The following is a 13,914-nucleotide window of genomic DNA, read 5'->3' on the forward strand; positions in this document are numbered from 1 at the left end:
ATCATTTATGTTTACATTTTTAAACTGAAATTTAATTTTTGTTTTCTCATCAATAGTTGTTTTTTTTTTCAATTTAGGCAAATATGCAACACCAGACATAAAAGTGAAGCACAGTAAAGCAATTCTTTGGCTTGTCTCATCCATCATCTTGTGACAGTAAAAATAGGGATTACAATTTTGAAAGTTTTGCCCACATAAGCTCTGTTGATTTGCTAGAAATAACAATTCGAAACTAAACTTGTAGTTTTATCTTAGCGCCAAATTTTACATGTGAATAGTTGTTGCCCAGATATTGAATTCTTGCTAGACACATGTATAGACTTGAAATTTTAGCTAGCAACGCTTGTGAACGCTGCTTAAGAAGTATGAAAAATAGTATAAAAGCGTGGTTAGTATAAAGTATAAAGTTTTAAAGTATAAAATAAAAGTATGTATAAAATAATCACGAAGACCGCACTGCCTTTCCACATACAAAAAAGAGAGAAGATAATAATGAGTTTGTGAAGACAGTGAATGAAAAAGTGTGGGTAACTTATTCATTTAGCTCTTGCCAAGACAAGACGTGATGTGAATTGCCTGCCTAGATAAACCGGTTTAAAGCGGACTATGAGTGCTGCAAGCGATAATGACAGGTATGTTTATTCGCCTGTTTTGAACTTTATTCAAGTGAATTTAAAAGCGGGAATTGACGACGATATCATCGTGAGTCATGCGGTTGATTTTTTCGAGAATTCGGCTGTTTCAACTGCAAAGATTGAACTTTATTCAGCTACAGTTCCAGATGACTGTTGTCCTAAGCGCGTTGGCAATAAAGCAATTACAAACAATATCAGAGATATGATTGATTTAATCCGGAAATGTGATTCTGAGAACATAACTATTCCTATTTATGTGATCCAACTTCCAACCGAAGTTCCTACCATACCGGCTGTAGCATATTCACGATTAGCTACCAAGATTAATAAAATTGGCTGAACTCTAGAAGTTATTGATTCTAAGCTCACAAATTATGATATGAATTTCCCGGCATTACCTACTGTCCCCGCGAATGATAATCTAGCCACAGTTGTTATCTCGAATGTGCCTAAGGTTTTGAATAACCCAGCAAATCGTAGAGAGGTAATTGACAAGATCTCTGGTCATGAGGCAATTAGCAACATACGGTCGTCCAACGATAAACTTGTTGTAAGAATCGATAATGTGACCGTGAATGATTTTTGCAAGGCTGTGCCCTCAGTGTTAGCGAACTCTAAAGCCAAACTTATTAAAAAGAAATATTTTGGGCTATTAAAGGATATAGACACTGATTACGATATCTCTCGCCTTACTGAATACCCTGGAGTCTCTGACTTAACATGGCTTGGAACTTCCCATGCACTCAGAATTTCGTTTATAGATGTTGCAACGAAGATCAATGCCATTAAAACTGGATTGAAAGTTGGTTATGAATTTTTGCGCGTTTTTGAGTATTTTCAGATCCCGCGTTGTTGCCATAGATGCCGTTCTCCTGACCACGTAGTTGCCAATTGCAGAAGCCCAGTCGTGAAATGCTCCCGATGCTCCGATCCCCACGAATCATCAAAGGACTCTCCCTGTCAGTTGTCCACTAAATGCACTAACTGTGGTGGAGACCATGTGTCATATAGTTTGCGATGTCCCAAGTTGCGTGCTATTGCTACCAAAGGTATTGCCAAATGATATCTTTGCCTATCTCTATTTGTTCTTTTAATATTAATGGGACCAAAGATAAGGACATTTGTATTGATAATCTTCTTGATACATTTGATGTAGTCCTTTTTCAAGAACATTTATTGCCGGCTGTGAGCGTAAATTTCCTTGGACGTAGCCCCGACCACATTGTTTTTTCTACAAATGCCCGAAGAACTCGTGGTCGTCCCTCCGGTGGGTTGGCGTGCGTGCTGAATCGGAAACTCTCTTCCCTTTCCCCACAGTGTTACGGATCTGATGATATTTATTTAGCCGCCAGGATTGGTGATCCTGTACTAGTCAATGTTTATTTGCCGCATAATAAGAATAATCTTGCGTCATTCACCCATTTTGTTAAAGCGTGCAAAAAATTGAAAAATTTGGTATCGGGTATTGAGAAACTTGGTTATGATTGGCTACTAATGGGTGAAATGAACTATGACATGACAATGTCCTCCCCCCGATCCGATTCACTGCTCGAGTGCCTCCCCCTTGGTTTCCGGATTCTGACAAAAGATCTTCCATTTACTTACATACATGCCAGCGGCTCCCGGTCTAACCTTGACCACTGTGTATGTTCTGCTGGTGCTATAACTTCAACTGTCCACGTTGATGAAGATGAAAGAGATTATGACCACATACCCATATCTCTGTGTGTGTCAGTCACATCTAAACTAGTAATAAATGCTCCCCAATCCGTAGAAAAAAAGTGGTTTCAACGGCGAAATTGGAATCGTTGTGATTGGCCTCTATATGTGGCCACGCTTGCAAGCCTGCTGAGTACCATTAATGTGCCTTATAGCCTCCTCTGTTGCGGAGTTACCTCATCCAGTGCTCGTTTGCAATTGAATACGTATTATCATCAAATCATTTTATGTTTGAAAAAAAAACCGAACAAGTAGCTGTCCCAATTGAACGTATTAGGTCCAACACGCGAAAGTTTGTTTGGAATTATGACCCTCTTTTGAAAAAAGTGAAAAATCAGGCCAAGCTATGGTTACGTATTTGGATTGCTTGTGGGCGTCCCTCTCGTGGTACTGTTTTTGATATGAAACGTAAAACGAAAACGGCTTATAAAAGACAACTGCGGTCCGTCCGTGAAGCTGGAGTTAATTTTCCAAAAAGTTCGAAAGAGTGGAAGTTTGTGACGAATTCTTCTAAGTTTACTGATTATAAGAGTGATAATATTCCGCAATCAGCTTGGATCCAACATTATTCTAATATTTTGTCCCGTGTTAATTTCGCTGTACATAGCCGATATTCCCAACTCCTTGCTAAGTGCCTTCCCGAAAAAATGCAACAAAAGCATGTCCCTCCTGTGTCAGCTGAGATAATTACTGATTCGATCAGGCGGCTGAAGTCTCAGTCTATTGATATTGATGGTTTAAGTGTTTTTCATTTACGGAAAGAATCTCGGGAACTTGTAAAACATTTGCAGCTACTTTTTCAAATGTGTCTTTGCTGTTCTTTAGTGCCTGATAGTTTCCTATGTGGTACTGTTACCTCAATTGTAAAGAGAGGAAAAGACGTAAATAAATGTGATTCTTATAGGCCTATTACTGTCGCCTGTAATATTAGCAAACTTTTTGAATATGTGTTTTTTCCTTATATTATTGATTTTGTGAATTATGATGCTAATCAGTTTGGATTTAGAAAGGGGATTTCTTGTCAACATGCACATCGGGTGCTTGCTCTCCTTTTTAAGGATGCACAAATGAAAGGTCAATCATTACATATATGTGCTTTAGACATATCTAAAGCTTTCGACAGTGTTGTGCACCCTCAGACTTTTTATTATTTACATCAGCTTGGTATAAACCCATTAATTATTTCTTTCCCACATCTTTGGTATTGGAATTCAAATAGTAGGCTAAGATTAAATGAATGTGCTTTTTTAAATATTCCTGTTAAATGCGGAGATAGGCAAGAAAGAATTCTTTTGCCTCATATTTTTAATGCTTGTCCTTCAAGTGTGATTAGTAATATTCCCTCAAGTTGTTTTTTTGGTTTTTCGGAAGTGTCTTATTTAGCATATGCTGATTACCTCCTCCTGATTAGTCGTTCCAAAAGGAGGCTTGAACGGAATGTTAGCATGGTTGGATCTATGCTTAGTGAAATAGGCCTATCATTAAATACTTCGAAATGTGAATATCTACTTTTTAACGCTGTTAATCCCCCTGCTACTCCCCTTGGCTGTAACACCTTTATGGTACCTAGTCTCCCTGTTATCAAATGGCTTGGTATTTCTATTTGTGAATCCGAAAGAAGCATCCGGTGTAAATTTATTTGTGATTCGAAGGATGAGCTTAAAGCTGGTTACGGGAAGATTGTTGCAAATCGTGGAGGTTTTAATAGGCATGGTCTTGCTAAACTTTATTGTAGTTTCTGTGAACATGCAATTTTATCCACTTCTGGGCTGTATCCGCTTTTTACTAAGCATGATCTGAAACAAATGAAGGTTAATTATTTTAGATACTGTAAGTTCCTATTGTATTTGCCGCTTGCTGTGCGCAATAGGCGCCTTGTTGGTCGTTATGGTGCAACAGCAATTCTGTCCTCGCTTTAAACGGTGCAAGCGAAGATCAGTCAGGATGCTAGTTTTCGGTTGGGCCCACATCACAGTCTTATCCGTTTTTTTTATTAGTGATTATATTAGTTGTTAGATTGTCGTTGTTCTTTTTCTTTTTTGTTGTTTGTATCACTCCACTATTTTACATTATTTGTACAGTGGGTTAAAAATAAAATAAATAAATAAATAAATAAAAAGTGGAAACTGGCCACTCCCACTCTTGTAAGTTATCCATAGTCTTTGACAGTGAATAACAAAGTTGTACAATTTATTCGAATATTTCGGCAATGTATTCAACAGCCGTCATCAGCAAAATGCAATAAAACAATTAAAAAGAAAACGAACTTCCTAAAAAAAATCACGTCGATAAAACAAAATTTTAACTGAAATCATGAAATAAATTTCCCTAAAGGAGTTCAGGCTTCCTCACCTTTCATAGGTTCAGCCAAGACTAGAAACACACAACAAAGAGCAAATATTCCAATAAAAAAGTGGTCCAGTTTTTAACCAATCCAGGCAGTAGCGAAATTTTGTCAAAATTCGGGGGGGGGGGAATTTGGAGCCAAAATTCCCAAATCAAGTGAAAATGACAGTAAAAACCGAAAAATGATCCATATATTACCATAGAGATGAAGATATACTAAAGGAAACTGACCTGTTTCTCTTGATACTTGAATTATGCAGGCTTATTTTAGGTTTGACAAGATTTTTTGCAGAAACTAAATTTCACTTAGGGGGGGGGCAAACTTGGGTCTGGGGGGTGGGGTAGTTGCCCCACAGCCCCATAGCGAATCACGCACCTGAATCCAGGTAGCTTGAATGAATAACTCTTGTGTTTTGTCTTATAACAAAAATGCATATAAACAAATTTCTGATGCCTTTTTTATTTTATTTTTGTAACACTCCCCTCCCCGCCACCTCCTCCCAAAATAGCTTGATGTACCCTTGACCGACACAAAAGACAACTAAATATTCCAACTATCAGCTAAATGCTCATACATGAAACGCTTAGATTGCAAGATTTTTTTTTTTTTTTTTTTTTTTTTTTTCGCACAAAAAACAAAGTTTATTTTGCCAAAAACATACAAAGAGTTATTAACTTGTAAAAACATACCTTATAAGCAACGATTGAGATTCCCATGATGATAACAAATGAAAGACCAACTGCAACAACGACTAAATTTGCAACTGAACCTACGGTGCTCGAACTAACGACCTCAGATTCATCATAATCTTCTTCTTCAACGGTTCTTTTTCCCGGTGAATAACGTGTCCAAATTTTGGCCTTGCTAAAATACTAAATTTTTTAGCTAAAATTTTAAGGCATAGATATGGAACTAGACAGAGTGATAGGAGGATGTTGAACATTGTAACGTGCCTGGCAACAGAACTAAGTTTAAAAAAAGAGCAAAAAAAAGAGTTAAAAGAAGATAAAAACAGAGAGAAGATAAAAAGAAGATAAAAATAAGAGATGCAACGGTTAAAAGAGGACAAAAAGAAACAGAAAAGGGTATTCAAATTTTTAAATTAAATTTAAAATCTATAGTTATAAGACTTTATAGTCAGAGATATATTTAAAAAATACAAGTTTAATTCAGTGGAAGTTACACAAAATGCATCAGAGCACACGCCATAAACGTGGACATATTGTATGTGACTTTAACTGGATAAAACTAAAAATAATTAATATTTCTAAAAAAAAATATATTTAATGAGAAGAAATATGCTATTTTGGTGAAACTAAATAACCATCAGAATCGGCTTTACCTGAATTCCAGTTATATTTGCCCCCCCCCCAAGTGGCGCCATAATGAGTCAAATGAAAAAGATTCCTGTTGGTACACCAGTAAATACTGTAGCTGTAGAATTTCTGAACTGCAATGTATTCCCTTAGAAAGTTATGGCCTTGACACATGAATAAGGCGTCCGAATTTTGGCCAAAGTTCACAAAAAACACACAGTTAAGGCAATCCACGCCAAATCATCCAATCGTGACTGCGCGTGAAATTCCAATTTTGCTGAAAAAATTCTCAGCTGTTCTCTTCATTGATAGTACACACAGGATTTTTTTTTTTTTTTTTTTGAAAGCTAGTTTTTCGGGAAAAAATTTCCAAATTTTAAAAATTCGCAAAAAACGAGGTTTTTTGAAAAAAAAAAATCCAAAAATTTGGTTTTTTTTTAAACTTATTTATACAATTATCTAAATAGCCAGGAGAGGTTGGATAGAAAAAATTGAGGCAATCCGATAACGACGGAAGAACTGACGGCCAACCGAAGTTTTTGAACCCTTGTGCGAAAAAGCGGAACTTCAAAAATCTGTAAATTCTTAACGGTAAGAGCTAGGATACCATTATTTTTTATTCTTGTCCTCTTGTCACCAGGTAAAAAGGGAAGTTTTGCATTTTGTCCTATCGCTTTTAGTTTCGGAGATATTTTCATAGAATTTTGACAAATTGTGAAAATTGTCACTTTTCATCCCCAAAAAAAGCTCTGTAGGCAACGCGATCCAGGAAAACTACTTATTAGGTCCTAGACTACCAAACATGACCTACCTGAAACCGTAAAAACCTCGATGCCAAAATTCGATCCTGATTTTTAAAAGAAGATTGAAGTTGGACCGTTTTTCAAGTTAACAAAATGCATGCGGAATGAACTGCTGCAAGTTTAAATTCTTTGTTGCCAAGCAGTTTATTCAAATATCGAAATCACACAAATTGACCGATTCCTTTCTCCAGAGTAAGTTAGTGGGATGCGTCATCGAATTATTTGAAGTTCAGATATTTCACTCATAGTCGAATAATTGCTATTGACCGTGAATGAAGTATAATTCATACCGTACTGTGAGGATTGTTAAATGTCGGAATTAGAAAAAATAGCTCTTGAAAAATGCTGTGCTGGACTTCATTTAAATAGCGAGTGTCACAGGAAAACATTTTTTCGCAAAGAAGGACTTAAACAGTTTACCGAACTTTCAGATCAGAGTCGCGAGACAATTTTATTGAGAACATTTATTAGCTCCATAGAGCGTATTTGCTTTCATCATGAGCAATTCTACCTTCATCAGTTTGCTAAGGCTGTTCCGAGAATCTGCTGTGATCCATTTGAGTTGCACACCTCTTGTCCTCGGAAAGGAACAAGAGCTATAACACTAGAAAACGCTAGAACCTTGTCTCGTTTCAAACTTATTCCCGGTTACAAGGTGTGTGCTGAATGCCGCACCGAAATTGACGATCGTGCCTACGAAGAGTCCGATGATGACATTGTTAATATCCCCCAAGTTTCTAACGACGGATCTTTCGCATACAATTCCCAGCCTGATTGTTCCTCAAGAAAATCTGCAGCGAACGCAGCTACAGTTGTTTCAAGTTTATTTGAAAATATTGGGACCTCGCCGCTCAAGCCTTATTCCTTAAAATTCTCTGTTGGACAAAAAAAAAGACTACGTTAAACGGAAGTCCGAAACGGTTGCAGAATCCGTTTCCAAAATCATTAATGTCGCTTTGAGTGTTCCAACCAGTGCTACTTCCTCTCCTGTGCTGAAGCGCAAATGCATAGCTTCGTCATTGGTTCAGGATTCTATGGAGTCTGCTGAAGAATCTGTCCCCTTTCTGATGAACGACACAGAAACAAAAGATTTCTGTATTTCCCTGAAAACCAAACTTGAAACCTCGGATACATTATCTAGGAAACTTAGTCTTCTCACTCTAGTGCCTCCGACATGGCCCCGGCAAAAAGTATCTGATTTTTTCCAAGTATCGGAATACCTTGTTAGAAAAGCTAGGAATATCAGAAAGGAGGGAGGAATATTGCCTCTTTTGACCTAAAAAAAAACCACCTAATGTTCTTAAGCCACATGTAGTTCAGGCTGTTCTGGACTTTTATGAATCTGACGTCAACAGCCGGTAGCTTCCAGGCAAGAAAGATTTCGTCTCCGTAAAAATCGATGGCAAAAGGGAACAAAAACAAAAGAAATTACTGCTGGCCAATATTTCTGAACTTTACGAGTTATTTAAGAAGGACAATGAGGACAAGCCGGATTTCAAAATCGGACGCAGCAAATTTGCTGAGCTTAAGCCACCCTGGTGTGTTACAGCTGGCTCAAGTGGGGTTCATTCGGTATGTGTTTTTCTATACCACCAAAATGCTAAGCTTAAATCATTAGGCGCTGATATAAGGATTTCGCTCGAGGATTTGATGTCCAAAGTTGTATGCTCTATCAGAAATGAAATGTGCATGCTGCACAAGTGCACTGTATTTGTTGATAAACAAAACGACTTGGAGAGTTTTCTCTGGGAGGAACTAGCTGAATCTGATTCAGTGACCTATAAAGAGTGGGTACATGTGGACCGAACAGTTCTTAGACAAGTAGAAGAAACGATAGATGTGTTCATACCGAATTTCGTCGAGTCAATCCGGAACCTTACAGTACACCATTTCATTTCAGTCCGTCAGCAAAATTACATAGACCAACTAAAGCAGAATCTCTGCTCCAATGAGGTCCTCCTGCTTTTAGACTTTGCAGAAAATATTTCCTTTTTGGTCCAAGACGCAGTTCAGGGTTTTCACTGGGAAAATTCTCAGGCAACATTACATCCGTTTGTGGTATATTGGCGTAGGGGTGATAGCCTGTTAAGCAACAGTTTGTGTGTTATCAGCGACCACATGGACCATAACACTGCTGCAGTTCACGCTTTTTTGAAAGTCGTATTGCTTCACGTTAAGGCTATGATTCCCGGCCTTTAAAAAATCTATTATTTCAGCGACGGTGTAGGATCCCAGTACAAAAACAGAAAAAAACTTTGCAAATTTGAGCTGCCATTTCAGTGACTTTGGGTTAGATACTGAGTGGAATTTCTTTGCTTCGTGTCATGGAAAGAATGCGTGTGATGGGATTGGCGGTACTGTGAAAAGACTAGCAGCTCGCGCCAGCTTGCAAAGGGCATTTGACAATCAGATACTTACGGCACACGATCTTTATGAGTGGGCAGATAAGTCCCTACCCAACATTACAGTATTTTGGGTTTCGTCAAATAACGTTAATGAAAACTTTGAAAGTTGCCTCGAAGACCGCTTTGAGAAAGCTATTACTATTCCTGGAACTCAGTCATTTCACAGTTTTAGGCCCAAAGGCAAAAATAATATCAGTGCTTGCGTTTTATCGGATTTGGATACTACCTTGCCAAGAGAAGAATTTATTGTGTTGCGGTTAGATTTCGAGAACGTCCTTTTAACCGATCTAGACTCGGGAGACTACGTAGCCTGTGTGTATGGCTCTGATTGGTGGGTGGGGTGTGTTGTAAGCATTGATGAGGAGAGTGGCGAAGTTGAAGCTAAGTTTATGCACCCAAATGGACCATGCTCAAGTTTTCGTTGGCCTCGGCCTGACGACACGTGCATAGTACCAGCTGCTAACTTACTACAAAAGCTGCCTATTCCTGAGTCTCGTAGTCGCTCCGTAAGAAACTTTGTTTTAGAGCCGGATGTAATAGCCGTTGTTACAGAAGCATTCAAAACTTACAAGAAGAAAAGCAGAGAAAGTAACCATTAATTGTTTTATTTTCATTATTTAATTTTTTTTCTAACTTAATTGATCTAAGTAGTTTTGAAGAGGCGTCTATTTGTTTCAAGAAACATAAAATCAGCCATTTCCGGACAAGTTCACATGAAGGGTAGGCTAAAAAACTTTAGTATACTATGCTACATACTAAGAATACCAGGTGCCTGAATTGATGAATTACATTCAAACTAGAAAAGTTTGACATTGGTTACACGAGATGCAGCATGAGTGGCCATATTAAAAGATATGTTCGCTAACCAAATAAAAATGCGATAATTGGCGATAGAAGAATCTGCATTTTTATGATAACAGGAAACTTGAAAAACGGTCGAACTTCAATCTTCTTTTAAAAATCAGGATCGAATTTTACCATCGAGGTTTTTACGGTTTCAGGTAGGTCATGTTTGGTAGTTTAGGACCTAATAAGTAGTTTTCTTGGATCGCGTTGCCTACAGAGCTTTTTTTGGGGATGAAAAGTGACAATTTTCACAATTTGTCATAATTCTATGAAAATATCTCCGAAAATAAAAGCGATAAGACAAAATGCAAAACTTCCCTTTGTACCTGGTGACAAGAGGACAAGAATAAAAAAAATGGTATCCTAGCTCTTACCGTTAAGAATTTACAGATTTTTGAAGTTCTGCTTTTTCGCACAAGGGTTCAAAAACTTCGGTTGGCCGTCAGTTCTTCCGTCGTTATCGGACTGCCTCAATTTTTTCTATCCAACCTCTCCTGGCTATGTAGATAATTGGATAAATAAGTGGAAAAAAAATACCAACTTTTTTGATTTTTTTTTTAAAAAAACCACGTTTTTTGCGAATTTTAAAAATTTGGAAATTTTTTCCCGAAAAACTAGCTTTCAAAAAAAAAAAAAAATCCTGTGTGTACTATCAATGAAGAGAACAGCTGAGAATTTTTTCAGCAAAATTGGAATTTCACGCGCAGTCACGATTGGATGATTTGGCGTGGATTGACCCAGTTTCATTATTTTTTAGCTAAAATCTTTAGACCTAAATATGAAACTAAGATAGAGAACTAGTAGGATATTGGGCATGTGAATGTTTCTGACACCAGGAATTATATATATATAAAAAAGAAGAAGAATAGGAACTTTGAAGTAGGTAAATAAAGAGAAATGTTCATTCAATAAAAAAACATAAACTAAGACAAAATAAACAAAACAGAAAAAAGGTACAAAACTTTTCAACCTAAATAGAAAATATTAAGAATTTGATAGGAAAAGAGAAACGTCCTGGGGAGAAATGAGTCAACTATTACTATCAATTCATCACACTATCATGCTTTTCAAGGCCAATAAAGATAAGCAAGCTCCCCTATTATACATCCCACTTTAAACAGAGTTTGATTCTTTCCTGCCACCCATAAAGTTTCGACTTCCTTAAAATCTTTCCTGATATCCATGCCCTATCCCCTGTGCAGGCCCCCTGCTTTTCGTTGGACCCCAGCTGAGTGTCAAGTGCATACTTTTAAGCAGTTTATAATCTTTAATTCGTCAAGCCTGACCTAACCATTTTATTCATATTATAGATTATCATATTCTTATTTTACAAAAAGATTTTATTTTCATATTTTTAAGTAAAATAAAAAAATCGATAATAAGTATAAAAATATAAAATATACATAATGTAATAATATTATAATAAAATCGAAATAGAGAGAAACAAAAGTCAAAAGACTCAAATTAAAACAATCCTAAAAAAAAACAATGTTTAAAAATGAATTATTAGGCCTTTTTGAATTGGCTTTTTCAGATTGAAAATCCGTTTGAAAAATATTTCGCTTGAAAACTTTACACAAAGCCAATTTAATAATAAGAAATAGTTGGGAAAATGTTCCAATTTTGGGAATTTTTCACGTATTGACTCATTTGAGTCTTTCTCTAGCACTTGGGTTAAACAGGATTCTTTTTTCAATACCAGCTAATAATAAATAAAAAATTATTATTTAAAAAGTCTATTAAATAAAATTTTTGTAGCACTAATATTAGTAAAGTCTGTAGCAAGATGTTAGATTTTTTTAGCATAATTTTATTTTTACTTTTTTTTTGGGGGGGGGGGGAGGGGTTCCTAGGTAGGATCATTGTGATGCTTACATGAAGCATCATCATCATTAATGACAAGCTTTTTTCGAAAAAATTCTAAAGTTACGGCCTCCTAAACATTGACAGTGCTGGACCTGAACTAATAACATCTAAAACTCTAGAAAAAAGGCCGTATTAATTAATTATAACAAAAATCCCCCCCCCACCCCATTGTCAATTTGCAGGTAAAAGAATATATAGCCTTGTAATCCATTGGATGCGGGCAATAGAAATTATGGATAAATGAGTGTTGAAGGCGAAGATCATGGAAGCAATAAGAAGAACTGCGAAAGAAAAAAGATGAGCAACATGAATAAAATAAAACTAGAAAGTGAAAAAAGAAGAAATACAAGAAGAAGAGGATTTAAGAAAAGAAGACGAAGATTTAAGAAAATAAGAAAAGAAGAAGATTTAACAAAAGAAGAAAAGAAGAAATTTAAGAAGATGAAGAAGAAGATGACTTAAGAAAAGAAGAAGAGAGAAATTTAAAGAGTTTAGAATCATTTATGCCACGTTATGCCACTGAATAAATAATTATAATTTATAATTATTTATAATAATAAATAAATAATAATAAACAATAAATAATACGAATTGACTGACGACTAATTAGTCATAGTATAGTAATTTCAAACCAAGCTGCATGAACACACAATTAACATGTCAAGCCTCCCTTGCGAATTGCTTCAACATGTTCTAACAATCAGGGAATTAATTGGGGGGAAGGGCAACTTCTCCTCCTTCCCTAGAATTCGAAAAATAGCTTCTTGGTATTCTCATTGAAAAATACCCTTTTTGGTATTTCATTTAAAAAAATAGAAAATCCAAAAAATGCCCCCCCCCTCCCATAGATTTTGAAAAATACATTTCTTTCTCAGTAAAATTGTCTTGGTAAAGAAGTATTTTAAAATTAAAAAGGAAAAATTGATGAATTAACTAATTGTTCATAAATAGTTATCTTTCTTAGTAAAGAAATATTGACAATACAACAGTTCAATACAAAAAAAGATAAACTTACTGGGGCCGACAATTTGACCTCCCAGGACCACTGCAATTTGGACAACTGGCATGACACTGCACGCACTGATTCTTTCTCTTGTAAAAGTATGTTCCAGGATTACAGGGCATACACATTCCATTATCGTCTAAGAACGACTTGCTTCCACAGGCTGTACAATCGAATGGACCTCCATCTACAAAAAAAAAAAAAAAAAAAAATATGTATTTAAAACATATCTGGCAAAAAGTCAAAACTTCTTTTCAGGATTGCGGCAACCGCCGCAACCTAGAAGAACCAACCCTAGCCATTAGTAACAGAATGGTTTGAACGCGCGACTTGTGGCAGGGCCGGATTTAAAGCTTTCACACTCCTAGGCCCAAGCATTTTTGCCGCTCCTTTTCTGCGAGATTTTCGGGGAAGTCCCCGGAAATTTGGGGATAGTGGAATTACTGAACAGAATGCAACTGATAACCCTAAAGTAATGAAAGAGGGAGGTGATACCGATCCCTCAGTTGCCCTTCTTGAGAGACATCTGACAGTTTATAAGGGGCTATGGAATTCCTGTGTTGTTTTAAAATCATTTTTCTATGAATAGGCATCGTGGCAGCGGAGTGCACCTGGCACTTTGACGATAAATCATATCAGTCCAGTTTTTGTTAAGAAATTCAACTCGGTGATAATTTATTGCACGCCCTGGCCCTGTACGCCCCTAGGCCCGGGCCTATTAGTAAATCCAGACCTGCCTGGGGTGAGCACATATACTAATCTTGGAAGAGACAACAAAAAATTTGACCAACATTCCTACAGCAAGAAATGTCTAAATTTCAGAGCAAAAGTCGGCACCATTATGTCGGCGGCGGAATCAAACTTGAATACCACTAATTGATTACTTTTTTTTGTTTAATTGAAGAACTGTGGACTGTAAGGTTGTCTGTGGCACTTAGAGGTTGGGAATAGTGAGAAGAGTAAGATAGAGAGGT

General features: G+C 36.6%; 1 protein-coding gene across 4 annotated transcripts in view; it reads right to left on the bottom strand.

Moving 5' to 3' along the window:
* Window positions 1-13,914, bottom strand: part of LOC148939277 (furin-like protease 2) — a 137,107-nt gene that overhangs the window by 1,947 nt on the left and 121,246 nt on the right. For 2 of the 4 annotated variants that reach the window (XM_089106997.1, XM_089106998.1), the window contains exons 19-20: window positions 12,953-13,127; window positions 5,391-5,565 (exon numbers count right to left, since the gene is read on the bottom strand). In XM_089106997.1, coding sequence (XP_088963123.1) covers window positions 5,391-5,565; window positions 12,953-13,127 — 350 coding nt within the window. Of the gene's footprint in view, window positions 1-5,390; window positions 5,574-12,952; window positions 13,128-13,914 lie in introns of all 4 variants that reach the window. The other 2 variants (XR_016143538.1, XR_016143537.1) reach the window with 2 other exon arrangements.

Source organism: Artemia sp. Qi Xiang Cuo, chromosome 21, assembly GCF_049724085.1.
Source record: "Artemia sp. Qi Xiang Cuo chromosome 21, ASM4972408v1, whole genome shotgun sequence".
NCBI lineage: Eukaryota > Metazoa > Arthropoda > Branchiopoda > Anostraca > Artemiidae > Artemia > Artemia sp. Qi Xiang Cuo.